Source organism: Mobula hypostoma, chromosome X1 (assembly GCF_963921235.1).
Source record: "Mobula hypostoma chromosome X1, sMobHyp1.1, whole genome shotgun sequence".
Lineage (NCBI taxonomy): Eukaryota > Metazoa > Chordata > Chondrichthyes > Myliobatiformes > Myliobatidae > Mobula > Mobula hypostoma.
In genome coordinates, this window is record NC_086128.1 from 39,347,465 (window position 1) to 39,374,942 (window position 27,478).

The 27,478-nt window shown below is 39.7% G+C and overlaps 1 protein-coding gene across 1 annotated transcript; it reads right to left on the reverse strand.

The window, feature by feature from the left end:
• Window positions 1-627: 627 nt before the first annotated feature.
• On the reverse strand, window positions 628-27,478 carry LOC134340516 (deoxyribonuclease-1-like). Its single transcript, XM_063037830.1, has 10 exons — window positions 27,341-27,478; window positions 27,180-27,268; window positions 24,991-25,074; window positions 23,899-24,014; window positions 22,914-23,026; window positions 21,084-21,241; window positions 20,872-20,968; window positions 16,183-16,234; window positions 2,447-2,642; window positions 628-673 (listed from the first exon to the last, which is right to left on the reverse strand). The coding sequence occupies exons 1-10, from the start codon at window positions 27,476-27,478 to the stop codon at window positions 628-630; spliced, it is 1,089 nt and encodes a 362-aa protein (XP_062893900.1).

A 27,478-nucleotide genomic window follows, 5' to 3' on the forward strand; every position in this document is an offset into this window, starting at 1 on the left:
CGTCACCGGTGAACCACATTTCAAACCACTGGGATATCAGAATTGTCAGATAGCAAATTATCAGTGTTTTATTGTGCACTGAATTAATTAATCTCAATGTGGTGTATGGTTAGCGTTTTACAGTTAGTTTTATTTTCCTATCAATAGAAAGGATATGTCAGTCAGAAATTCCCCCTCTCGCTGCTAAGAGTTTCTGATTGAAGGTACCTGCGAGGAGATAGGGTGAGGACTTAGATAAGTGTTTGCCAATTCTCACTGGATTAGAATGGGATATTGAGAATGGCGACCTAACTAACATACTGAATGATTTTTTTTTCTATGTGTGAAATACAGTATATCTCATGGTTTATCAGCTGCTTTAAGAAAACAGGAAAAATTCTTTATAACAAGTACTTTGAAAAAATGTTCATCTGGCAGCTTTTGAGACTAAAGGGTTTCCAAGTGTTCAAAAACTGAACATCACATGACACTGCTTTTAAACAATGAATTTATTCCTTTTTTTGAGGTACATTTTGTCTATATAGTCTTTTTGGCTTCAAGCCTGCCGGTGATAAATGTGTGTGTTTAGTAATACCAAAACACATTGATAATGCAGCCATAGGCTTTATTATATTCCATAATGCCTTTTTACTTCATGCCCCCTGGCAACTTTCTCACCACTGTTATCCAGAACCTGGAAGAAAAAGATATAATTAATAATTCAAAGGTAAAGAGAGGGACAGTTTCATGAAAGCATATCAAGTTAATGCTGTGGGCAATTCAAGGTTCAAGATTCAATGTTGTTTATTACCATTTCTACAGTACATAGGTGCAAAGGAGAATGAAATGATTGTTACTTTGGCTCTGATGCAGCATAAAAAAGTAATGTGCATAAAGAACACAATAAATAACATGGTTGAAGTCTCCTGCAGTAATGAAGAGACCATCTGGATGCTTGTCTTGTAGAGAGCTGATAGCACTGTACAGCTCTCCCAATGCATCCTTGGTGTTACAGCTCAGGGGTGGGGGGGGGGTGCGCAGATTGTAAAATGGCAGCGATGAACTCAATAGTAAACTCCCTGAGCAGGCAATGTGACTGGCCTTCCCATTTCGCAAGAAATTATATAGAAGGTGACAGAATTGGACACAAGTTTCCAACACCTCTACCTTTCATTTTGGCCCTTGTCAAAACAGCTTGGGTTCTATCATTACAGCTGAAAGCACGTAAAAACAAGGCAATGTAAATTTTACTATTTAGCTCAGCACTACCATGAGGATTGGACTGAAACAGAACAGCACTGGTGAACTGACAGAGATGTGAATGATATTAAAAGCAGTACCTGCCTTTTACACCTCCCATCAGGATGTTCCAATGAGCTTTACAGCCAACAAACCATTTTTGAAGTGTGGGAAGTTTTGAAGTACAGACAACTTACAAGGAAGATAACAATAGAATTTAACTTGAGAATTTCAGTGCCTGGAAAGTTTCCTGTCTAAAATGTTACATGATCTTAAGGATGCTTCCATCCATTAGAATAAGCAAAATATTATTGTGGCCTGCATTTGCAGATTACAGTTCCACCCAAACATTAATGCAGGATATTTAACCCTTGAGCAACGTTACTTCCACACTGCACCATTTCTGAATTCCCAGTATCCTCACTGAGCTCCTTCAACACATTCTCCAACATACTTTCAGTAAATTTGTGCAGAGAGGTGCCAACATGCCATGCCCACAATATTCAGCAAAGCAACATGAACAGCAACAACAACAGAACAAAACCAGGCAACAACAAAGACACTAAATTAGTTAAGCGTATTTGTCATTGAAATTTTAAGTTGATACAGTATAACCTCTCTTAAGTAAGGGTACTAGAAAACACTTATAACTGATAAGACGTCAGGTGTTGACTTAAGTGTAGGATTTTAGAAGCGGTACATTCCATCTGTACACCTCATAGTGGTTCATGCTCTTTTCTTTGTTGAATCCAGCATCCAGCTTTTAATTCTTGGGATTAAAGGATTTGAGATGTAGATGAGCAAAGTGTGATAAAGTTTGATTAATGCCATTTCTAATGTTTTGACAAGCATAAGTCAATGTTAGGTTTGTTTTACTTACTATAGCTGTTTGGTATTTTTAGCCTTGAGTCATACAAGATTCTTAATCATATTCATCTTCACTATTAATCATTTGAAGATTTGTCTCCTTTGATTCCACTCACTGGCTAGCTTTATTTTACTTGCAAATAATTATTTTCCTGGTCTGCACTGTGATCCACTTGCAGAATAAAGGTGTGTAGTAGATAAATGTTTTAATTGAAACTCTCACATACTTTATTTTATCTTCTATAAATAGACAACTGTCACAAAAGGCATGAATAGAGCTCATAAACTTTTAGAAGAGTTACAACAGGTTTTGGATGGATACCTTGCAAATGGGCCCTGCCATTACAAACCTTAACAATACTTGTCGTAGTCAGCACAGCAGTCGTTGTGGCTGGAGCAGCTTGATGTACAGCTGCAAGGAAAACGTCTTGAATAGGCACCACATCGGCCAGCGCAAGAATTGAAGTTGACCCCTTCACAGCTACAAGGACCGCCAGACTTTCCACCGCTGATGCCGATTACCTCCCCAGTCTCATAGTAAAACTTGGACTTATATGCTACAAGAAAAGGAGAAAACTGGATGGGAGTTGAGGAATCTTCACTTTGCAAGAATTATTTAGCAAACACTTTGATAATGATCTTCTCATTTTTCCAAAAATCCAGGTTGTCCTGCTTCTTTCATCTTGCACTTTTGCACTGACAATACAGCCCAGCACTGTAGATGCTGCACTATAACCTGTATTCTGTTTTCATTTCACTGCCTTGATGTAATTATTTACAGGCATAGAAACAAAGATTTTCACTATATCTCAGTACATGTGACATTAAACCAATACATATGGGCTGCACCAGCATGCAGACACCCTGTTATATCCAAAATAGCTTTGTCTCAGGCTCAACAGCTGCCAATCTATAACATTCACAGGTAGACAATACTTAGAACTTGTTTATATATTTTTTGTACATTTAGATCACTGAAAAACATACATCCACATTCTAAGAATTAGCAATTAGCATTGAATTGAACCTAACTTTAAAAAATAACATTTTAAAAAAGCTTGTTACCTCTTCCCTTGCAGCTGATATCTCTCATTCATTTATCCTTGCACAAGATTTAACCCAGTTCAGGCTCAGCAGACAGATTTCCCAGTCTGAACAAAAGCCTGTGGAACACTGGACTTCTACAGAGTCTATCAGTGCAGAGATGCAGCCAACAGTGGCAGGATGGAATATACTGCTACCATCTTAGACTGATATCAGAATCAGAAACTATCAGGGCTGAACATTGACCTCTGTCTGTCTGTATCTTGTTTTACGGCAGTTGGCATCCAGCTTAATGGTGCATTACCGCCACCCTCTGCTCCAGAATGTGCACTAGACATACATTCTAAATCCCTTCACCCAATCACACACACACACACACACACACACACCCACACACCTACACTTCACCCTCCCATCTTTGACCATCCTAGTATCCTATTCCTGTTTATTCGTCATATTCTATAAAAAACCCCTGTACCCCTTAAAAACGCTAAAAATACCCAGTCTTGTGCTCTCTCACCCATGCCCAGCAACCCTTTTAATGTGAATTCCTGCATCCCCAACTCCCTTAGTTTAATTCTCATCATCTCTCTCTGTATCCCATACTTCCTGCAACTCAGAACTACATGTTCTACTGACTCCTCTTCCTGACATTCCTCACACAATCCTGTCTGGTGTTTCCCTATCATTTTCAATGTTTTGTTTAATGCACAATGCCCCAGCCTTAACCTAGTCCACACAGTCTCCTCTCTTCTGTTTCCATTACTTACCCTAGTAACTGCAACACTCTTTTGTATTTGATATAAATGCCTCCCTTTCTCCTCCCTGTCCCATCTTTCTTGCCACATTCGGTTGACTTTTTCCCAGATTACACACTTAACCTCTGCTTTACTGATACTAATGTGCATTTCCACATTTTCTTTCTTTAACGCCCTCTTTGCCAACTCATCCACCCTCTCATTCCCCTTCACCCCTACATGTGCTGGAACCCATAGAAATTTTACCTGACCTCCCTGATTTGCAATTCTTGTAACTAACTGAAGGACTTCATAAAGTACATCTTGCCGACTGTTTGTGTGAAAAGACCTTAAACTTGCTAGAACTGAGGATGAATCTGAACATATCAATGCTTTGGATGGTCTGGCTTTCTGCACCCATTGCAACGCAACCAACACTGCCAGCATCTCCACTGTAAACACCCCTAACTTATTAGATGTTCTTCTGCTGATTCCAATTTCTTTTGCTGGTATTACCACCCCAAACCCTGTCACTCCTGTTTCAGGTTCCTTCGCACCATCTGTATAAATGTGAGTATAATCACTATACTTTTCCATCACATGACAGTTAAATGCATTTACCAAATCTGTTTTATATCTTTCTTTCCTTTTTACCTCTAACAAATGCCAGTCTATGTCAGGCCATACAAGTTTCCATGGAGCTACAACCGGATAAACTACTGAAGGACTTATCCTCAGATCAAACACTCCACATTCTTTCGCGATATCATTCCCTACCCGACTAAAGGTATCCCTCTGAAACCTCCCATTTTCCCAGCACTCCTGCAACACTCCTTTAGTAGGGTGAGAATCATTGTGCCCCTGCAAGTTAGCCCAGTAGTTTGCCATCAGTTGCATCCTTCTTAGTTCCAAAGGCATTATTCCCATTTCTACCTGTAGGGCTGACACTGGTGACGTTTTAAAAGCCCCACTGCACACTCTCAAGGCCTGAGCCTGAATCACATCCAGTTTCCTTATAAGAGACCTAGCTGCTGATCCATATACTATATTTCCATAATCCAATACAGATCTTACTAAAGCCACATATATTCTCTTCAAAGCTGAACAACTTGCTCCCCATTCCCTACCAGTCAAACATCTCATCACATTTATTACTTTTTTACATTTCTCCTCAACTTTCCTGATATGGTCTGCCCATGTTAATCGTGAATCAAATATAACTCCCAGAAATTTAAATGATGCAACCCTTTCTAATTCAACCCCATACATCCTTAACTTCTTCCCTACCTCAACCCATTTCCTGGTAAAAAAATACAGTTTGAGTTTTATCTACTGAAAATCTACATCCCCAATCATAACCCCACTCCACCACTTCATCAATTGCTTCTTGTAGTTTCCTGATTATATAGTCCATGTTCCTGCCTCTTTTCCACAAGGCCCCATCATCCGCAAACAGTGACCTACCTATATCCACTGGTACCTTTGTGAAGACATCATTGATCATAATCATGAAAAGTAATGGGCTAATCACACTACCTTGAGGTGTGCCATTTTCCACTATGTACTGTTTTGATAATTCTGATCCAATCCGAACTTGAATTTTTCTACCAAACAAAAAATCTTTAATCCAATTAAAAACTCTCCCACCAACCCCCATCTTGTGCAGTTTAATTAATAATCCTTCCTTCCACATCATATCATAGGCTTTTTCAATGTCAAAGAACACTGCCACTACTGACTCTCTATTTGCCTGGGCCTTCCTTATTTCAGTCTCTAACATAATCACTGAGTCCATGGAATTCCTTCCCTTTCTAAAACCACTCTGATAACTTGCCAGCATTCCCCTTTTCTCAAGCTCATATGATAACATTTCTGTTATCATCCCTTCCATTATCTTACATATACTTGATGTTAATGCAATTGGTCTGTAGCTAGTGGGTTTTGACAGATCCTTGCCAGGCTTCCTTATTGAAATTACTACTGCTTCTTTCCATGCACTTGGTAATCTTCCCTCCTCCCACACTCTGTTATAAAAATGCAGCAACTTCAAGAGCGCTCCTTCTCCTAGATTTTTTAGCATCACAGAGCATATCAGATCTTTCCCTGGGGAGGTTGGTCTCGATCTCTTTATTGCTCTCACCATTTCCGCTAATGTAAATGGATCATCAATTATATCATCTGTTCCTTCCCTCCCGCTTAACACACCTGGGTGTTGGCTCATTATTCTTTCCCTTCTTCTTCTCCCTTCTTCAGACAAATTTTCTGAACTGTGTATCAGTACAAATGACTTGGCCATGACCTCAGCCTTATCCCTACTGGAGACTGCAGTTTCCTCCTCAGATATCATTACTGGATATTCCCATTCCGTTCTATCTCCTCCCATCCTCTTAATCATTCCCCATATCTCTCCCACAGGTGTTGTTCTTCCTACCTTGTCGCAAAAACTCCTCCAACTTGCCCTTTTAGCTTGACGTATAGTTCTTCTCACCACTGCCTGTGCTTTCTTATATTGAACCAAATGCTGCATATTATGGGTTCTTTTAACTAGCCTGAATGCTCTATTTCTGTTTTTTACAGCCTGACAACATTCCTCTGTCCACCATGGTACCAGTTTTCTAATCATCCTATTTTTACTTCTAGGTATAGACCCTTCTGCTGCCATGATAATTGCTGAAGTCACCTGACTGTTTAATTCATCTACATTTCCAGAAATATCAATCTTTGTCAACCCTTCTTCACTCAACTTCTGGAACTTACCCCAATCAGCTTTTTCAAACACCCACTTTGGGGTTCCGCCACCTGGTCTTACTTCAACTCTTTCACCCACTGAACACAAAACTGGGTAGTGATCACTGCCTACTGTTGAAGCAGTCCAAACTCCCCAGTTACTAATGCCAGCCAAGGTATTAGACACTAACGTAATATCTAACACTGACTCAGTTCCTGTTGTTATATCTATCCTTGTGCCGCTACCATCATTCATACACACCAAATCCCTTTCTTCCATCAAATCTTCAATTACCTTTCCATTTGGATCTGTAATCTGATCTCCCCATATTGTGCTATGAGCATTGAAATCTGCACACCACACTACTTTATGTCTGTTTTGTCCTTGTATCTTTAATAGGCTGTCCAAATCCAACCTTTTACATGGATTGTAGTAGTTAATTATAACCACTCCCTCCCCTCTCTCCCACACTTCCACCACTATGTATTCCTGATCATCTCCTTTCTCCAGTACCCTATATGGTATACCTTGCTTGATTAACATAGCACAACCCCCTCCTCCCCCTAGATTTCTATCTTTCCTTATCATTATATACCCATATACCACAAAGTCTAAAGTTGGTTTCAACCAAGTTTCCTGAATACACACTACATCCGGTTTTACAACCATTTCTTTAATAAAGTGCTTGAATTCCTGGCTATTGGCCAGTAAGCTCCTTGCATTCCATTGTAAAAGAATCACCATAATTAGTATTAACCAACACATGACACTTCCTGGTTTGACTGATTACTGAGGTTCTCCCTCACTTCCTCCCATGTCAGTCCTACTAACCCTAAATGGTTTACTGTTGCTTTTACCACCAGCTGAATTTTGTCACTTTTTGACTTTACCTCAGCAGTACTATTAATCACTCCTACAATGAATGTTACTAGAGCCTTTTTGTCTACATAAATCCTGTCATTTGTTCCTTGTTGCATCTCTCGTATCCCTGTTGCTCCCTGTTCATTAGGAGCATTATTCTGTTCTCTTGACATTGTTACAGCTTCTGCATAAGTGATCTTTCTTTTCACTCTTATTTCTTGAATTTTAGTCTCCCGTCTCACAACCTCACACCCACTATATGCAACATTATGAGCTCCTCCACAATTGCAGCATTTTGGTTGAAGTCCTGTTCCGCACTTTCCATATTCATGATCACCCCCACATCTAGCACATCTCCTCTGTCTTTTACAGTTTTTAGCTATGTGTCCAAACCTTTGACAATTATAGCACCTCAATGGCTTTGGCACATACACCCTTACTGGGTAACTCATGAAACCCAGGAACACCTTCCTTGGCACTCTTTCTTCTTCAAATTCAATCAATACAGATTCACTTTCCTTTTTCACTCCCTCCTTTGTTGTTTTCAGTCTTTGAACATTCATTACTTTCCCTCCTTTGATATTCCTCTTTAACTCCTCCATATTTATACTCATTGGTATCCCCGTGATCACTCCTTTACAACCACTGTTTTGTGCTCCCACCCTCCCAGTGTATTCCACCTTGCATTTTCCTATCTCTTTTAGCTTGAGTGCTTTCTCAAGTTGTTCCTCATTCGCACATCTTACCAATAAGTTGCCATCATTAAGGACTTTTGCAAATACTATTTCCCCTATCTTATTTGTCAGAGTTGTTGTTAGCACAAACAGGTTAATTTTCTTCATATGTCCCTGAGCCTTCTCATTAAACCTAATTATGACAACACCTCCTCTCTGAGCTTGTTCATCTTCCTCACTTTCAGAGCTTTCTCCACCATCATTTCTTATTCTTTTATTCCCTTTGTCTTGGTTTTTATTCATCCAACCCCTCACTACCTCCTCATTCCCTTTATTTCTCCCTTCACAATAATCCACCTCTCCCCAGCTGCCTACCTCTGGTCCCAAGTCTCTATCCCTCTCCTTCTCCACTTTCTTTCCCTCAACCCCACCTCTTATCTTGTCCACCATTACTGGACCCACACGACCCCCTCCCAGCAATTTCCATTCCTTCCCCACTCTCTTTCCCTCAACAGGTTCCAAAACACACTCACGCATCAAGCAAAACACAGCCAGCTTCCAGCAGCAGCCCACACTCCGTCAGACCAGCCTCTAACTCAACATTGACCTCTCTCGAACTTGGTACAAACTAATGTGTTTGCTTAAATGACTTCAAATTACTTCAGCAATTTCCCAATAGCTGACAATTGCATTTAATAGTACCAAACAATTCTTTCAATTGAAGTGGATATATCCACAAATATATGTAAATAGATAATTAATCCTAACCCTAATACAGATTACTGATGCATTGCACATGGGTTTGCTGAATACCAAATATATATATCACATAGTTAGGAACTGGAGAACTTTCACTGGGTAGCATATGAGCTTACACATTTCTAAAGGTCCAATTTAAGTTAAATCAGCAAGCGTTTATTATTTCACAAGTACAAAAGGTAATATATTTAGACCAAAATCAGTGTTAGGTAGGACAATTTATAGTGATGGATCAGCATTAAACGAGTTCTTGCTATTATTGTCCTAACTCATTCAGAGTCCAATTCATCCACATTCACAGAAACAGGGGTGTAAAAAGGGCCTGAAGGATCACTGGCAACCCAAGTCATCCCAACCACAAACTGTTCCAGCTGCTACCATCCGGGAAACGGTACCGCAGCATAATAGCCAGGACCAACAGGCTCCGGGACAGCTTCTTCCACCAGGCCATCAGATTAATTCATGCTGATATAATTGTATTTCTATGTTATATTGACTGTCCTGTTGTACATACTATTTATTACAAATTCCTATAAATTGCACATTGCACATTTAGATGTAGGTAAAGATTGTTACTCCTCATGTATGTGAAGGATGTAAGTAATAAAGTCAGTTCAATTCAACCATGGCATACATTGGTTCTCACTTAAACAACAGACAATTTTGAAAATGCTTATACTTGTTTCTGAATCCCTTCATGACATCATCCCTTCATACCATACAAACTCCTAAAATATAAATTCTTCTTTAATCTTACCTCAGCTTGATTAAAAGCACAACCATTATCAGTTAGACAATCAATTGCCGAGGCCAAAAGCCCTGGGACTCCCCCCATAAACCTTATCCTTTCTTCATAAGGCAGCATCCATCATTAAGGACCCCGGACGTGTTCTCTTCTCATTATTATCATCAAAGAAGAGGTACAGGAGCCTAAAGACACACACTCAATGTCTTAGGAACAGCTTCTTCCTCTCCATCCTCCACCTTGGTGGTGGCATCCGTTAGTCTCGCGAGACCATGGATCTGCGCCTGGAAAGTCTCGCTTCAGTCTGTGTCAGAGCAGCGTCTGTTGTGGCTGTAGAGGCCCACACGGGAGTGACAGTCTCGGCTGTTTTCCAGCATCCTAGTCTGAGTGCTGGCTTCTTTTTTGTCTTCTAGTTGTGCTTGGTGCAGCGTTTACAGTCCGCAGTTCAGGCTACTTGTATCCCTAAGCCCCACACACCCAGTGGAGCGGGCGGCCTGTGGTGGGACAGCACCTAATTGTCGGGGGGCTGCCCAGCTTGAGGCGGACGGTAGCTGTCCAGTGAGACGCGATGGTCTCTCCCTCCGTCGAAAGCAACCCCTGGCGCCTTGCTCTACGCCAGTCGAGTGCAGGCTTATAACCGGTAGACTGCTGCTTTCCGTGTTGTGCTGTCGCGGTGAGGCGACATTGGAGTGTCCTCTCCAGGGCACAGGCCTGGGCAAGGTTGTATGGAAGACATGCTGTAAGTCTCCCCTCTCTACGACACCGATGTTGTCCAAGGGAAGGGCAAGGGCCGATACAGCTTGGCACCAGTGTCATCGCAGGAGTTGCCAGAACGAAGTTGAAGGCAACGTCGGACTGCCTTAGGGACTCCAGCTCCGGATTTGTCCTCAGGGTTTACTCCCGAAGCCTTTCCCATGAGTGGGTACGGCCACAAGGCAGTGGAGGTTTGAAATCAGAGTTTCCCTCTCTTAGATGGACTGCCTTCCCAGGCTGACGAGCTCCATCTACCTGAAATCCTCCACCATCATATTTCTAAAATGATCCAACCCTTGAACACTATCTCACTAATGTTTGCTCTCTTTGCACTGTTTATTTTATATATTTTTTTCTTATTGTTCTTTATATATTATACTACACTGCTGCCACAAAACAAAAAAATTCATGACATTTGTCAGTGATAATAAATGCTTAGCCCACTGCTCTACTCTCTGTATACACATGACTGTGTAGCTAGACATAGCTCAAATACCATCTATAAACTTGCAGACAATACAACCATTGTTGGTAGAATCTCAGGTGTGACGTAAGGACGTACAGGAGTGAGATATACCAACTAGTGGAGTGGTGTCACAGCAACAACCTGGCACTCAACGTCAGTAAGACAAAATTGCTGATTGTGAACTTCAGGAAGGGTAAGACAAAGGAGCACATACTTTTCTGAGCGGTGTCTCAGAAAAGCAGCGTCCATTATTAAAGACCCCCAGCACCCAGGACATGCCCTTTTGTCACTGTTACCATCAGGCAGGAAGTACAGAAGCCTGCAGGCACACACTCAGTGATTCAGAAACAGCTTCTTCCCCTCTGCCATCTGATTCCTAAATGGACATTGAACCCTTGGACACTACCTCACTTTTTAAATATATATTATTTCTCTTTTTGCATGATTTTTAATCTATTCATTATACTCATACTGTAATTGATTGATTGATTGATTTATTATTATTTTTTTCTTCTTCTATATTATGTATTGCATTGAACTGCTGCTGCTAAGTTAACAAATTTCTCGACATACGCAGGTGATAATAAACCTGATTCTGATTCTAATTCTAACATTGCTCCTTAGAGGACATTTTATCACATTTCAGTTTTACATAAACTCAAACTGATCGTGTTGTTTTTGAGATGCAACCTTCTCTAATGCTATATTTAACGTCATCTGTATAAAATCAAAAGATATTGAAAAGATATTAATAAACACAAGAAATATCTTAAAAAGATATTGAAAGGTATTCATCTTAGCAGATCAAGTGGCAATGTTATGAAGTGCTTGTTATTTACTTATAATAAGAGATGGAATGGTTAGGGAATGCCATGATGGTTTAGCTCCACTGAATGTGCATTTTGTTTTCTCCCCTCACCCCCATGCAGAACCCAAGCAGATTGCTGAGGTTCTGTGCCTACCACTCCAGAGAAGGCAACAACAGATATGTGTTGTGAATATTGGTAGAGATCATAAGAAGGGTGAATGATTTACGTGAGAATAAATCTCAGGTTCAGGAACAGTTCTTACCCCTTAACCATCGGGCTCTTAAATATAGGGGATAATTTTACTCAACTTCACTCGCCCTGTCACTAAGCTGTTCCCACAACCTATGGTCTCGCTTCCAAAGAACGTATCATGTTCTCAATATTTATTGCTTATTTATTTATTATTTATTATTATTAATATTTTTGTATTTGCATTGTTTGTTGTCTTTTGCACATTGGTCGTTTGTCTGTCCTGGAGGGTGTGGTCTTCCATTGATTCTATGGTGTTTCTTGTGTTTACTGTGTATGCCCATAAAAAAAATGAATCTCAGAATTGTATATGGTGACATAGAAAGTACTTACTCTGAACTTTGAACTTTGAACATGTGGTTTGCTAGTGCTCAAGGGAGGGCAGGGATGGCATCGGTGCGGTGATCATGTCTGGGAGAGATGGGGCTGAGTAGGTTTGTTGTCTGCTTGCCAGGCCTGAAGAAGACATCCCTGCTTCATTTGGCCACAAAACAATGCTGGAAACTTGCTTTTATCAGATTCGGCCCATGCTGTCTAGTTGTGAAATACAACCTTCAAGGGTAAAAACTAGAAGCTTGCAGATTCCTCAGATGGGTTCAACAAATCACATGTGTCCTATGGTCCTTTCCCTGCCTTAAATCCATTAAAACCAATCGTCGGTTGTCATTAAGAGGTGGGCTTCCTTTTTCAAATCTGCTCCTGAGGGCCTTTTAGATACTGATTTAAACCCAATGGGTATCAGGTGTTAATGTTATGACGCATCAGGATTTTGTAAGTTTCAGTAAGATTCTTCTGAATCCTAAGATTATTGATCCGATCTGCTATACCTCTCCTTGTAAAACAAACTCACCATCCTGGGAGTTGAACTGGTCAACTTTGGTTGCACTCCACTTAGTATATGCAGAAAGTAGAAGTGTAAATAATCTTCCAGTCCTATAAGTTTCCCAAACTTTCAAACTTTATATAAGATTTTGTCATGTTTTTATCATTGTCTCCTAAATGTTCCATAACTCTCTGATTATGAAGAGACCCTTTCTCATAGTTCCAAACTAGGTCTAAAATAGTCTGTTTGTTCATTGGTTCCTCAACATACTAATCTAGAAAACTATCCTTATGCTTCATCGTCCTTCAGATGAATTGATTTATTTTCCACATTACTACTGCTAATTTGGTTTGCTCAGTCTATATGAAGGTTAAAGATCCCCACATTTAATCCACTGCTCTTATTGTATGCACCTCTAATTTCCAGATCTATAACGTAGCTTTTATCATCCCTATTATTTGGGGAAATTTAGATAACTCCCTCCAATGTTTTCTACCCTTTGTTATTTCTTAGTTTCACTCAAGCTGATTCTAGTTACGCATTTTCTGAGCTGAAATTCTTTACCTCTACTGTCTGTATCTTACACTTTATTATTAGTTCTATCACCAACAACAGTAACCATTTACATTTTGTCTTCCTCTTCTAATGGATAAAAATCCCAGAATATTTAACTCCTAACCATGGCCACTCTGCAACACTGCTATCATGTCATGGTTATTAGTTTGTAACCACTTATTTCTATGTATGCCGTTAATTTATTTATCTTGTTATAAATCCTGGATTATTTAGTTGAAGACTCTTTATTTTTCTCTGCTTTCATTGCAATTAAAAGGTATATACTTTTTTGCTCGTTCTTTCCCTTTCTGACAGATTCTGGTAACTAATGTCCATTTCAATACCCTGAACTCACCCCTGAACTTTCAATTTAACTGTCTAACTTTCCCCTCGCCGTTACTCTCCTCCCCACCCTTATCTACAGCATATTGATCCTAGCCTCATTCAAGTGAAGCTTGTCCCAATGGAATACTTTCTTCTTTACCCTGTATTTGTGCCGGTGACCTATCAATTCAAACCCATTTCTCCAATATAGATCCTTGAGCCACACTTTAGATGAGAACCTCCTTCTCAGTATGAAGAGCGACCTTCTCCTGCTCCAAATTCCTGTGTACTTAGTCTTAGAATTAAACTCATGCTTCCTTTGTTTCAAATGATTATTCACAAAGGGCAGAAATCATTGGAGGGAGTTATCTAAATTTCCCCCAAAAATAATGATGATATAAGCCATGTTATAGATCTGGAAATTTGCTTTAATTTTCCCCTGTTACACAGCATTGAATGTTCCAATCACTTGTAAGAAAAGAAACTTCTAACTTTTCCTCCTTCTCTTCAACCTACAGGAAGGGGGCATGCTTAATCAAAATAGAAGAAAAACTTGCATAGTTTATGCTGTGATCATACCTCCCATAAGATGACAGTTCTTGTCAATTCTTGACAGTTTATTTAATAGCTTTTCCTGTCATTTGAAAATTATCATGATTATGGTCATTGCACTCTTATGCATGAAAAACATTGGCTCAATATTATCAGGCTGCATCCTCTGATTGCCATGTGGGTGTTAGTTATATCTTTGGGTGCTTTTTTTTATATCCTAAAAAGTGTTGGCGAATAAATTGCTGGGAGGAAAAGGTTTTCACTAACATGGGCCTTCAACATGAAATGTTGACTCTGTTTCTCTTCCTACAAATGTTGCCTGATCTTCTGAGTGTTTGCAACATATTTCATATTTCCAGCATCTGAGGTTTTTTTGCTTTGTTTTTTAATTTCATTGATCAGAAATGTCAAATTTCTTGTCATGGATGCTGCCTGACCTGCTGACAATTTAGAGTACTTTGCAGTTTTTGTTTCAGATTTCCAGCATCTTCAGTTTGTTCCTCTACAACTACCGTGTTTGAAAAATAATTTTGCTACAAAACATATACCAAATCATTTTAGCCTTTGCATGTAATTTTATGTTAGCTTGTAATAGTTCCCAATATGTTGTTTTTTCTTTACTGATAGAAAATCAAATCCTGCCAAAATAATCATGTTTAAGCAAGAGCAAAAGAATCAGAAAATTTCAAATGTTGGATATCTGATATAAATACAAAAGGTCAGGCAGCATCTTTGGAAAGAGAAGCAGAGTTAATATTTCATCTTCAATCTCAGCAAGCTGCAGACTTTTGAACTCAGTATCAATTTCTATGGTTTTAGAGAGTTCGCTTTGTAGCAAAACTGAACAGTCAATCTGTGACATTTGTAGCAGAACTGGTCAGTCAATCTGTGATATTTTCTCAGTTTCCTTCCCTTTCAGCACAGCCTGACTTGCTTGTCATGTTCTTCCGATCTGCATTTTAAAACTTGTATGTTCTTTTGTTTGTATACTCACTCCCTAACATGTCGCTATTAACTTAACAATAGCATGACCTCATTTACAGGTTATCCCATGGCAACCTGGCCTCACCATATCAGAAATATTCCTTTTGTTTTTTGCATCCCACCTCCAACCTCTTTGTAATTTAAAACCAAATTATTTTGCTTCACTCTGTTCTGATGGTTTTACAGTCTTTGGCATGAAACATTAACTCCAAAGAAACTACCTGACCTGCTGAGTTTTCCAAATATTTCCTTTTAAGATTCACTGTCATTTCCTGTACACAAGTGTAACGGAGAAGGAAATGATTGTTCCTCTGGATCTGATACAGCGCAAAAAAACCCACAATAAAATAAAGAATACAATAATAATAAAAAAACACAGCAAATATAAGGTGACTCTAAGGAAATGATAAAGTAGTGGTTGTGGGGTGGGGTGGGTTAGTGGGTGGAGGTGTTGATCAGTCTTACTGCTTGGGGAAAGTAACTGTTTGTGAGTCTGGTGGTCCTGTGTGGATGCTACATAGCCTCTTCCCTGATGGGAGTGAGACCAACAGTCCATGAGCAGAGTGGGTGGGATCCTTCATGATGTTCCAGGCCCTTTTCTGGCACCTTTCTTGATGGCAGGTAGGCTGGTGCTGGTGATGTGTTGGGCAGTTTTGACTATCCATTTAGAGCCTTCCCGTCTGCCACAGAGCAGTTTCTGTACTGTGCAGTGATACAGCTTGTTAGGATGCTCTCCACTGCACATCTGTAGACTGACACGAATATAGATGTGCATAGTCCAGCTCTTTACAGCATCCTCAGAAAGCAGAGGCATTGGTGAGCTTTCCGGATTGTGTAGAAAATGTTCTGGGGCCACAAGGGGATGTGCGGAATGTGCACTCCCAGGGGTTTGAAACTGCTTTGTTGTCAATGTAAAGAGGGGTGTGTGGTGCAAGATCTCCAGAAGTTAATAACCATCTCCTTTTTTGTTTTAAATTGTAGCCTATTATTTTGATCTATCATCGGTCAATAAGAAGTAATATTTATTTACTTACGATCATCTTCCATTTCAAGTTCAATGGGATAATGATCTGAGACGTCTCTGGCCTGTAAAGTGAATTAAATGTAAAGCCTATGTATATTGATTAAAAATACCTAGGTCTGTATTTTTCATATTTAATCATACTAAATGTTGCCTTTGATGCATTCTGAACATATGTTAGAAGGCAGAATCACGAATTCTGATATCTTAGATTACATGTGGACCCTATCATATATAGACTGCTCAGATAAAAACACATTCAGTAATTTGGACATATTCACCAGATGATCAATGGGAATACAACTGAAAATGTTCTCTTTTGAGAACTAGATTCAGAGTAAAAAGCATTTGGGTGCATTCATCTGCACTTCAAAGATATCTGAAGGGGGGTCCATATCTAAGGAAGGATGTTGGCGAGGCTCAAGAGGAGGTTTACAGGAATGATCCCGAGGACAAAAAGGTTAACATATGCGGAGTGTTTGATGGCTCTGGGCCCATGCTCACTGGAGTTTAGAAGGATGAGGGGAATCTTATTGAAACCTACTGAATATTGGACTCCTGGATGAAATGGACATGGAGAGGGCAATTCCAGTAGTGGGAGAATCTAGGATCAGAGGGCACAGCCTCAGAGTAAAAAGATGTCCCTTCAGAACAGGGATAAAGAGGCAGTTCTTCAGCCAGAGGGTAGTGAATCTGTGAAATGCACACAAAATGCTGGAGGAGCTCAGCAGGCCAGGTAGCATCAATGGAAAAGAGTACAGTCAACATTTCATCCAGTTCTGCTGAAGAGCCTTGGCCTCAAACATCAACTGTACTCTTTTCCATAGATGTTGCCTGGCCTGCTGAGTTCCTCCAGCATTTTGTGTGCGTGTGTTGCTCTGATTTCCAGCATCTGCAGATTTTCCCTTATTTGAATCTGTGGAATTCATTGCCACAGAAGATTGTGGAGGAGAAGTCATTTGGTAGATTTAAAGCAGATGTTGAGAAGTTCTTGATGAGTAAGGGTATTAAAGATTACAGGGAAAATGGGGTTGGGAGGGAGAAAATAAATTAGCAGGATCCAATGGCAAAAGAAATTCGATGGACTTAATGGCCTAATTCTACTGGAGCAATGCCACAAGAATGCAGCATCCACCACAAGGACCCCCACCATGCAGACCATGCTCTCTTCTTTCTGCTGCCATTGGGAAGGATGTACAGAAACCTTAGGTCCCACACCATCAATTAGGAATAGTTAATACCCCTTAACCATCAGGCTGCAGAACCAGCATGGATAACTTCATTCATCACTAAACTAATTTCACAACCTATGGATTCACATTTAAGGACTCTATAGCTCATGTTCTCAGTATTATTTATTTGTTTGTTTATTTGTTTCTTTGTTTGTTTTGTATTTGGAAGATTTGTCTTTTGCACATTGGCTGTTTTGTCAGTCTTTTTGTGTAATTTTTCATTGACTCCTTTGTATTTCTTTGTTCTATAGTGAATCTCTGCAAAAAAGTGAATCTCAAGGTAGTATATAATGACACATACATACTTTGATAATAAAGTTACTTTGAACTTTAAATTTCACACTCCTATGCCTTATGGTCTTATGGTCCTAACCAGGAGGCAGCTGCTTAGTATTGCAGGTAATGGAATGACAAACTTTGCCAAGGTTTCCCGAAGAAAAGGGAAGCAAACGCTTCAAGCAAATACTTCATGAGATTGCAAATGGAGCTGGAAAAGGCATGTAATAAGGGTAATGACACAATTGTAATGGGGGACTTCAATATGCAAGGGGATTGGGAAAATCAGGTTGGTGTCGGATCACAGGAGAGAGAATTTGTTGGATGCCTACAGAATGGCTTTTTAGAGCAACCTGTGCTTAAGCCTACTTGGGGAAAGACTATCTTAGGTTGGGTGTTGTGTAATAACCCAGATCTTATTAGGGAGCTTAATGTGAAGGAACCCTTAGGAGACAGTGATTATAATATGATTGAATTCATACTGCAATTTCAAAGGGAGAAGCATAACCAACATATATCAGTATCACAATAGTATGAGAGAAGAACTTTCCCAGGTGGATTGGATGAGGATACTGGCGGGGATGACGACAGAGTAGAGGTGGCTAAAGTTTCTGGGAATAGTTCACAAGCTGCAGGATAGATATGTCCTACAGAAGAAGAAGTTCTCAAATGGCAGGGGTAGGCTACCGTGGCTGACAAGGGAAGAGCCAAGGAATAAAAGCCAAGGAAAGGGCATATAAGGTAGCAAAAGTGAGTGGAATGTTAGATGATTGGGAAGCTTTTACAATCCAACAAAAGACAACTAAAAAACCTATAAGAAGGGAAAAGATAAAATATGAGGACAAACTAGCCAATAATGTAACGCAGGATAGCAAAAGTATTTTTTTGCTGGTGGGGGAGGGGGGATCATTACTTGCTGCCGCTTATGCGGGGGCAGGAGGGGAGCTGGGAGGGACTTTGGGGTTCTAACATTTACTGTAACTGTCGTTCATTCTTTGGGGGCACTCTGTTTTCGTGGATGGTTGCGAAGAAAAAGCATTTCAGGATGTATATTATATACATTTCTCTGACATTAAATGTACCTTTGAAACCTTTGAAGAGTAAAAGGGAGGTGAGAGTTGATATTGGACCACTGGAAAATGATGCTGGTAAAGTAGTAATGGGGGACAAAAAATGGCAGATGAACTTATTGAGTACTTTGCATCTGTCTTCACTGTGGAAGACGGAAGACATTGGCAGTGTGCCAGAGGCCCGTGAATGTCAGGGAGCAGGAGTGAGTGTCATTGCTATTACAAAGGAAAAAGTCCTAAGCAAACTCAAAGGTCTTAAGGTAGATTAAGTCACACCTGGACCAGATGGACTACATCCCAGAGTTCTGAAAGGGGTTGCTGAAGAGATAGCACATGCATTGGTTATGATTGTTCAAGAATCAGTTGAATCTGGCATGGTCCCAGAGGACTGGAAGATTGCAAATGCCGCTCCACTCTTTAAGAAAGGAAATTATAGGCCAATTAGCCTAACCTAAGTGGTTAGGAAAGTGTTGGAGTCCATTATTAAGGATGAGGTTTCAGGATATTTGGAGACTAATGATAAAAGAAGTCAAAGTCAGCATGGTTTCTGGAAAGGAAGTCTTGCCTGACAAATCTATTAGAGTTCTTCGAGGAAGAAACAAGCAGGGTAGACAAAGGAGAGGTAGTAGATGTCATTTACTTGTATTTTCAGAAGGCGTTTGATAAGGTGGCACACATGAGGTTGCTTAACAAGACAAAGTCCTATGGCGTTACTGGAAAAATACTGGGATGGATAGAGGAATGGCTGACAGGCAGGATGCAGTGAGTGGGAATAAAAGGGGCCTTTTCTGGCTGGCTACCAGTGACTAGTGGTGTTCCTCAGGGGTCAGTATTGGGACCACTACTTTTCACATTGTTTGTCAATGATTTAGATAACGGAATTGATGTTCTTGTGGCAAAGTTTGTGGATGATACAAAGATAGGTGAAGGGGTAGGTAGTGCTGAGGAAGCAACGTGATTGCAGCAGGACTTAGACAAATTGGAAGGATGGGTAAAAATGTGGCAGATGGAATACAGTGTTGGGAAATGTATGATAATGCATTTGGTAAAAGGATCAATAGTGCAGACTATTATCTAAATAGGGAGGAGGTTCAAACATCAGAGGTGCAGAGGGACTTAGGAGTCCTTCTGCGAGACTCCCAGAGGGTTAATTTACAGATTGAGTCTGTGGTAAAGAAGACAAATGCAATGTTGGCATTTATTTCAAGGGGAATAGAATATTAAAACAAGGAGATAATGCTGGGCCTTTATAAGACATAAGTCAGGCCACACTTTAAGTATTGTCAACAGTTTTGGGCCCTGTATCTCAGAAAGGGTGTGTTGTCATTGGAGAGAGTCCAGAGGAGGTTCACGAGGATGATTCCGGGAATGAAGGGGTTAACATATGAGGAGCGTTTGGCAGCTTTGGGCCTGTACTCACTGGAATTTAGAAGAATACAGGGGGATCTCATTGAAACCTACTGAATGTTGAAAGGACTAGATAGGATGGATGTGGAGAGGATGTTTCCTATGGTAGGGGTATCCAGAACTAGAGGACACAGCCTCAAAGTTGAGGGGTGACCTTTCAGAACAGAGGTAAGGAGGAATTCTTTTAGCCAGAGAGTAGTGAATCTGTGGAATGCTCTGCCACAGATTCTGGTGGAGGCCAAGTCTGTGGGTATATTTACGGCAGAAATTGATAGTTTCCTGATTAGTCAGGGCATCAAAGGATATGGTGAGAAGGCAGGTGTGTGGGGTTGAGAGGGATCAGGGATCAGCCATGATGGAATAGTGGATCAGACTCGATGGGCTGAATGGCCTAATTCTGCTCCTTTGTCCTGTGGTCTTATGGTCTTATGCAGAGGATAAAACAACCCTCATGAAGAGTAAGCAGGACACCAACCCAATTTAATCTACCTTCAGGTACACCAGACCCAACAGGGCTCACCATTGCTATATGGGCACAGCAGACACTGCCTCCAGCATTTGAAAGTACTACCTTGGACACAAGGCTACAGTCTCTTAGGGAGCTTACACTGATATACCCAAATCAACCGCTGCAATCTGGGTCTTTAGTATTATGTTGGCAAATATTTTGCATTTTTCTAACATTGTGAGGAAATTCCATTCCAAATTAATTTTTACCGTTTGGTATGAGAGGTGATAGGCTTTCTGGAAGTTGAAGACCTTCACTGAGCCAGAAACTATGGTGTCAAGCAGTCCATCTGTGGTTACAACAAACCTAAAGAACAAAAACAAAGTCATGTCAGGATGAGAATGCAGATGGACTGAAGCAAATTTTGAAATAGAAAATACATGCAGTAAAAATACTTGAATCAATGTGCTCTGAACAATACCTGTCATAGGCACAGTGTGTGTGTGTACTAACAGTTGTATCTACATTATCACCAATCAACCAATGGAATTTCTCATATTTACGCAATCGTATTTTGGACCAATCCTCCTCCTTTACATAACTACAAGCTGCATTGTAATCTCCAAGTATCAGAATGTTCTGTGTAATAAACCAAGAGACAACAAAGTGAGTTAAATTTGATGTGTTCTACCGCAATGAGTGAGAAAGCTGTTATTTGGGAGCATAGATTACATGATCAAAAAGTACTGAACATTGGTACGTCTTTCAAAATAGCTAAAATGTTATTTTATATAACTAAATACAAATAAAAATAGAAACAAGCTTTTAGGAGTATACTATTTAAAATAAAAGTTCAGCAGAGGGAATTTCACTTTGCAATAAAACAAAATTCTGAAAACACTCAGCACATCAGGAAGCACCTGTGGAAAGAAAATATAATTAATGTATTTCTCCTTCCACAGATGCTACCTGACCTGCTGAATGTTGCTGGCATTTTCTGTCTTCATCCCACATTTCAGCACCTCTGGTTTTACTGTGCTTCACTTTGTTTTGCCTATTTAATTCGCCTTATCTGACATTAGCAATAGATGAAACATCAGCTATGCCGTGATAAAAGGAACCAGAGCATTATTAATCAGTTGCTCGATCTATTGTGCTAACTAGGATAAATCAAATGTGTTAATATCACTATCTTTCAATGAAACAAATATATTCTACTATACAATCTAACTTTTGGTCTGCTTTTGGTACAACAATATTTGTTCCATGAGTGAAGAAGATGAATCTAAATGTATAATTTTAATTGAACCTTTGATGTTGAGTGGAATTGGGGTTGATCACCAGACTTACTGCTCATTCTCTGTCCCAAATACACCGAGATGGGCAATTTTAATAGTCCCCTGGTTATTGTGCAATTTAGATGCCTATACATAATGAGGACTACAGAATGAATCCAAAGCTCCTTGAGCTTGTTCCATGCTTTGTGCCACCAAGTTATGTCCTCTGCTGTATTTATATCCAGTTCATGGTGTGGAAAGGATGATTCCTATAGTGGGATAGGCTAGGACCAGAGGGCATAGCCTCAAAATAGAAGGACATCCCTTTAGAACACAGGTGAGGAGCAATTTCAATAGCTAGGAGGCGGTGAATCTATGGAATTCTTTCCCACAGATGGTTGTGGAGGCCTAATCATCGGGTCTATATAAAGCCGAGGTTGACAGGTTCTTGATTAGTAAGTGCGTCGAAGGTTATGGGGAGAAGGCAGGAGAATGAGATTGAGAGGGATAATAAATTAGCTATGATGAAATGGCAGAGCAGACTCAATGGGCTGAACAGACTAATTAATTCTGCTCCTATGTTTTAGAGTTTTATAGTATTTGTTACGTAAATATAAATGGCTGCCATTCCATGGATCAGAGGAACGTGATGTAGGTTTGCACCTAAGGTTCATCAACTGTCAAAATTCTGTTCTTGGTTCTATATCAAAAGAGATGAGCGGCAGGACATAGTGTGCTCACACAGGATACAAGAACCTCAAAGCCTACATTATGCCAGAATTGCCCTGCTATTGTCAAACAAAGGTGTGGGTGAGGAGGAAGCTGGCAGAGACTCAGACAAAAATGGACTGTAACCAAATTAACAGGAACTTACTGGAGAACAACAGGTTACTGGGAGGAAAGAAGACAAAAAAGTGGAGAGTAAAAACAAAGCTGAGGTAAAAAGATTGTTCACAAAATAGTCCATTGAGCAGATGGATGTTTAATGCAATAATGTTGAATGCAGATTTGCCAATTGGCTTTGTCAACAATACCTCTGTATTGAAGTGTTTTCTTGCATCAGCCCAAACGTCATACAGGGCATCAATCTCTCTGACAGCATAACTCGGACTGGTGTGGATGGCTGCCAGAACAAAGTCCTTCACAACTGTCAATACAAATTGCACCACATGTTATTAGGAAGAGGTTTGTGAAAGCTGTTTATTTTGTTACACCCATGAGAGATGTTACCAGATACATAACCAGTTTCTCAAACAAAAGACAGGAGTAAAATATTTTTAAATATGTAAATACATGCCTTTGTGCCTTAGTAAAAACAGATTAACTTTAAAGGCCTAGCTGATGGCCAGGAAGGAGGGGGCAATTGGTGAATTCATGCTATGCTTATTGGCTGGCTTTGTAGATGGGTTTGGTTCCAACAGTGTAACAGATGGTGGTCTCTATATAGCTTGCTCTTGATATTCCCTAATTTGGCTGATTTTGTGCAATTTTCACTGGAGATGCCAGCAGTAGTAACAGGCATTCTCAGTATAAGATAGAGTAATGTGTTGGAGATTTAAGATTTGACCTCTAGGTTGGTAGGATGCACAGTTGTGCTCCAGTCTTGAACGTGATGAATTTGTGATCTCTAATAACTTGTAAGTTGCCTGAATTACAGAGAAGAAAGATCAGCTTGTGGATTACTGAAAGCCTCACAACATCATGCTAAAGAGAAATCATGTGAAAACCAAAACCAGCCTGCCATCCTTCTATCGTTCAAATAACTTTCTATAAGGTGGAAAAGATACTGTAGAATTTTAATGAATTAATTAAAAACCTTGCAATGTCACGAAAAACCTTGAATCTGGAATCATAGAGTAGTAGATTATTTGTACTTCAAGATTAGAAGATGGATAATCATAGCAATTAAAATAGATTTATTTTTATCGGGTTCACCAGAATAAATTACGGTTTCAGTTAGCCAAATTTTTCTCAAAAAAATTAAAAGAAATGCTTAATAACCAGATGACTAATCCTTACTTGTGGTGAGAGAGTGAAAGTGCACTATAAAAGGTTCACGTATGAAAGTGTCAGTCCCACATTTTTCACACCCATCATCGAAGTGGTACCATCCCATGGGCTTGAGAATTTTTTCTCTGTCAAAAGTAGACCCCAGAGAATGAAACTCATAAAATTGAAAAGCCATTGAACATTGTAATTATATAATAATTTTATAAGCAGTATGAGCTTAAAATATAGTCTGAAGACATGTTTCTCAATAGCATTTCAAGAAGCAAAATCTAAATTTCACTCCTATTTTTGTTCCCTGTTTCATTGGTTCCTCTTTGTGAATATTTGTCACATTTGTATTATATTTGCTGTTCAATAGCTACAGAACCCGTCATGCACAAGAAACAGGCCTTTTTGGCCCAAACAGACCATGCCGACCAAAATGCCCACTTGAGCTAGTCCCATTAACTTGTATTTGGCCTACATCCATCTAATTCTTTAAATCAATGGATAATATATATTTTTAAAAATATTAAATTGTCCACTGATCATATATTGATCCCAGTTACAATGGTGATAGAGGAGAGCACTCATATGAGCAGGTGCTGACACTATGGAGAAAGCACTCATAGGATTGGAAATGAAAGGAAACAGCTAAATTTTGAGTAACTCAAGCTTTAATACAAGTAAATTAGATTGTCACAAAGAAACAGGATCCACGATCATTCCAGGGCGGTGGTGGGGAATAAGGTGAGTGTGCTGTTCAACTGGATGGCAAGAAGTGGAGAAATGTCTGCTTTTTCTAAATCTCTGAACTTCTAACCAGCTATTTCCATCGTTGTCCAGTCAATTTTCAGATTTGCAGTTTTTCCATCATATTTTATGTTTCGTGTCTTTTTAGGGATTCTGAAAGAATACTTATATATAGATCCATGGCTTTTCCTCCTTTCAATTCATGAATCCAGGGAGATCATGGGATGGGGGAACTTACTCAGTTAAGAAAATAGGACAATTTTAGCAGAACAAGTAAATGAATCCAGACAACATAACTCATCTGCCTTAACCCAAAATTCCATCAGTGTAATGTAGGATAAAATATCTGAACTAAAATAGATGACATACTTGTACACAAATGCATATTTTTCTTTATAGGAACTGCGTCCAAGGCGGTCAGAGATGATGAAGTTGTAGTTTAGATGGGTTGCACTGAAAAAAAAACATTTTTTTGTTGTCTTAAAATAATTCACGCAAATTTCCAAGTGGAAAAGTATGCAATATCTTCAAGTTATGCTCAAGATGAAAAAATAAACCATTTTAAAAGTGGGAGGCAATATCTGTCAGATCCAAACTTTGGCTTCAATCTTGAATTCCATCTTCAGTAGTTATTTTCCATTTCCAATCAAAACTTATTCAATTGTGCAGCATGAAAGCCTCATTAGAGAGAGGAGAGTAATGGTTAATCAGATTACCTTTGATCAAAATAGTAACATTACACATTTCTACTTGGAAGAAAGATACAGGCTGTCTTGTTTATCTATGCCTCTCTTCTCATAATTTTACAATCTTCCATCAGGTGTCCTCTCAGCCTCTGCTGTTCCAGAAAAAAACAACCCTAGTTTGTCCAACCTCTCCTAATAGCACCTACCCTTTAATCCAAGCACATTCTGGAACTGTTGATACTATTTGTCATTTTTGGCCTATGATGAAATAGATATCTAACTTTATTGTCCTTAAAAGGCCTTCTTTAAATCCATTGAGATGACCAGAACTGAATGCAATACTCTAAATGCAGTCTAACTAGAGTTTTATAAAGCTCCAACATAATATCCCAGCTCTTGAATTCAGTTTCTTTAAATAATAAGGTTAAGCATAGCATACGCCTTCTTTATCACCTTCTCCACCCACGTAGCGACTTTCAGGGTGCTCTGGACTTGGATATTGCTATCTGCTCTGACTATGTCTCTTGATCTTATAAACCTCTGTAGATTTCCCCTCAGCCTCTGCTGTGCCAAAGAAATTACAAACAATAGGAGTTACTGTATGGATCCCTGCAGAACAATGCTAGCCAAGGATCTTTGATCAGAGTAAGATCTGTCGGCCATTATTCTCTCTCGTTTATGGGCAAGCCAATTCTGAATTCAAACAACCAAGTCACTGTAGATTCCATGCATCTTAATCTTTTACCGTGAGGGAACTTGTCAAATGTCTTACAAAAGTTCATGTAGACAACATCTACTGCTCTACATTCATCAATCACTTATTGATTAATAGTGTTCTCACTTTGGCACCACTGCAAGTTCTTTCCATAATGGCCTTCAGATTCTCCTGCACCTAAAACGTCCTTCTAGGTGGGCAATACAGTGGAATGCAACAGTGAACTTTGGATCTCAAGCACAGCTGAAGCAACACAACTGATTGGCTTCATAATACAGTTCTGAGTTAATTCCCAAATATGCCAACCACCACAGCAGTCTAAGGCGGGACTGGAGGATCAGAGTGGCTGATGGCACCGGCCAATTTGGCCTGAGCTCTCGCCAGTGCAGTGGGGGAGTGCATGGGGTCCTGGCTGTTATGAATGGTTGGGATGGGTTGGCAAGTCGGGAGATTGGTGTCTTGTGATGATAATCAGTGAGACTAGCAGTTCAGGAGATTGATGTCTGCAAAGCAAGGCATCATAGTTTCATGTCAGCATGGAGACTGAGCAGCGATAGTGAGTTTAGCACAATCTTATGGCAGGAGGGGAGTGAGAAAGGATCAATTGACTCTGTTGACAGGTATTCTAGTCTATCGGTCCTTTTGGAAGAATATGTGTGTCAGAATGATCTAAATTTGTCTGCAATACTTTAAATGGAGCACTGCACAGAAAACAGTAGCGTCCTGTATACCCTTGATAAGAAGATTATGTCAAGAGCACAAGGTAACTCATACCTGAAAGCTCTGGGTCGGATTTCCAGTGAGGCACCATGCGGCCTGGAAGTGGTTGTTCACTCCAGAAAAGATGAATTTTTGGTTGTATAATACATAAGAAAATGGCATCACTCACATACATTTTTCAGAAAGTCTACCAACATTTCAATGTCCTAGTTTTCAGTTCTCAGGATTGATTCCCAGAAATGCAGCCCCACCTGTCAGTCATCTCTCCCACTAGCTTTAAGTAGGAGACTCATGATGTATTATGGTGATGTAGCCTAGCAGTTGAAATCTTCAGATTTCACACAGTTAATATCAGGACAGCTTATTATTCACCTAAACCTCATCCTGCATATTCCGCTACTGCGTTGAAACTGTAATTAAAGTTTCTTGTTACTTACCGATTCAAGTCTTCCACTAGACTTGTAATTGCGTTGTTATCAGAATGCATGATTTCTTCAATGGTGATGAGATCATACCTTTGTAAAATCTAATAAAGAACTAAATTAAGTGCTTACTCAATATGCTTCTGCCACAAAATGTGTTTTTGAATTGTGCTTACCTGGATAAGAATGTCATGAGATACGGGATCATCAAGTTTTGACTGACCAAATCTCTGGATATTAAATGCAGCAATCTTAAGTCCCTGACTCCCTTGTAGAAAGCAGCCAATCACAATCAGCATCACATGAAATTCCAT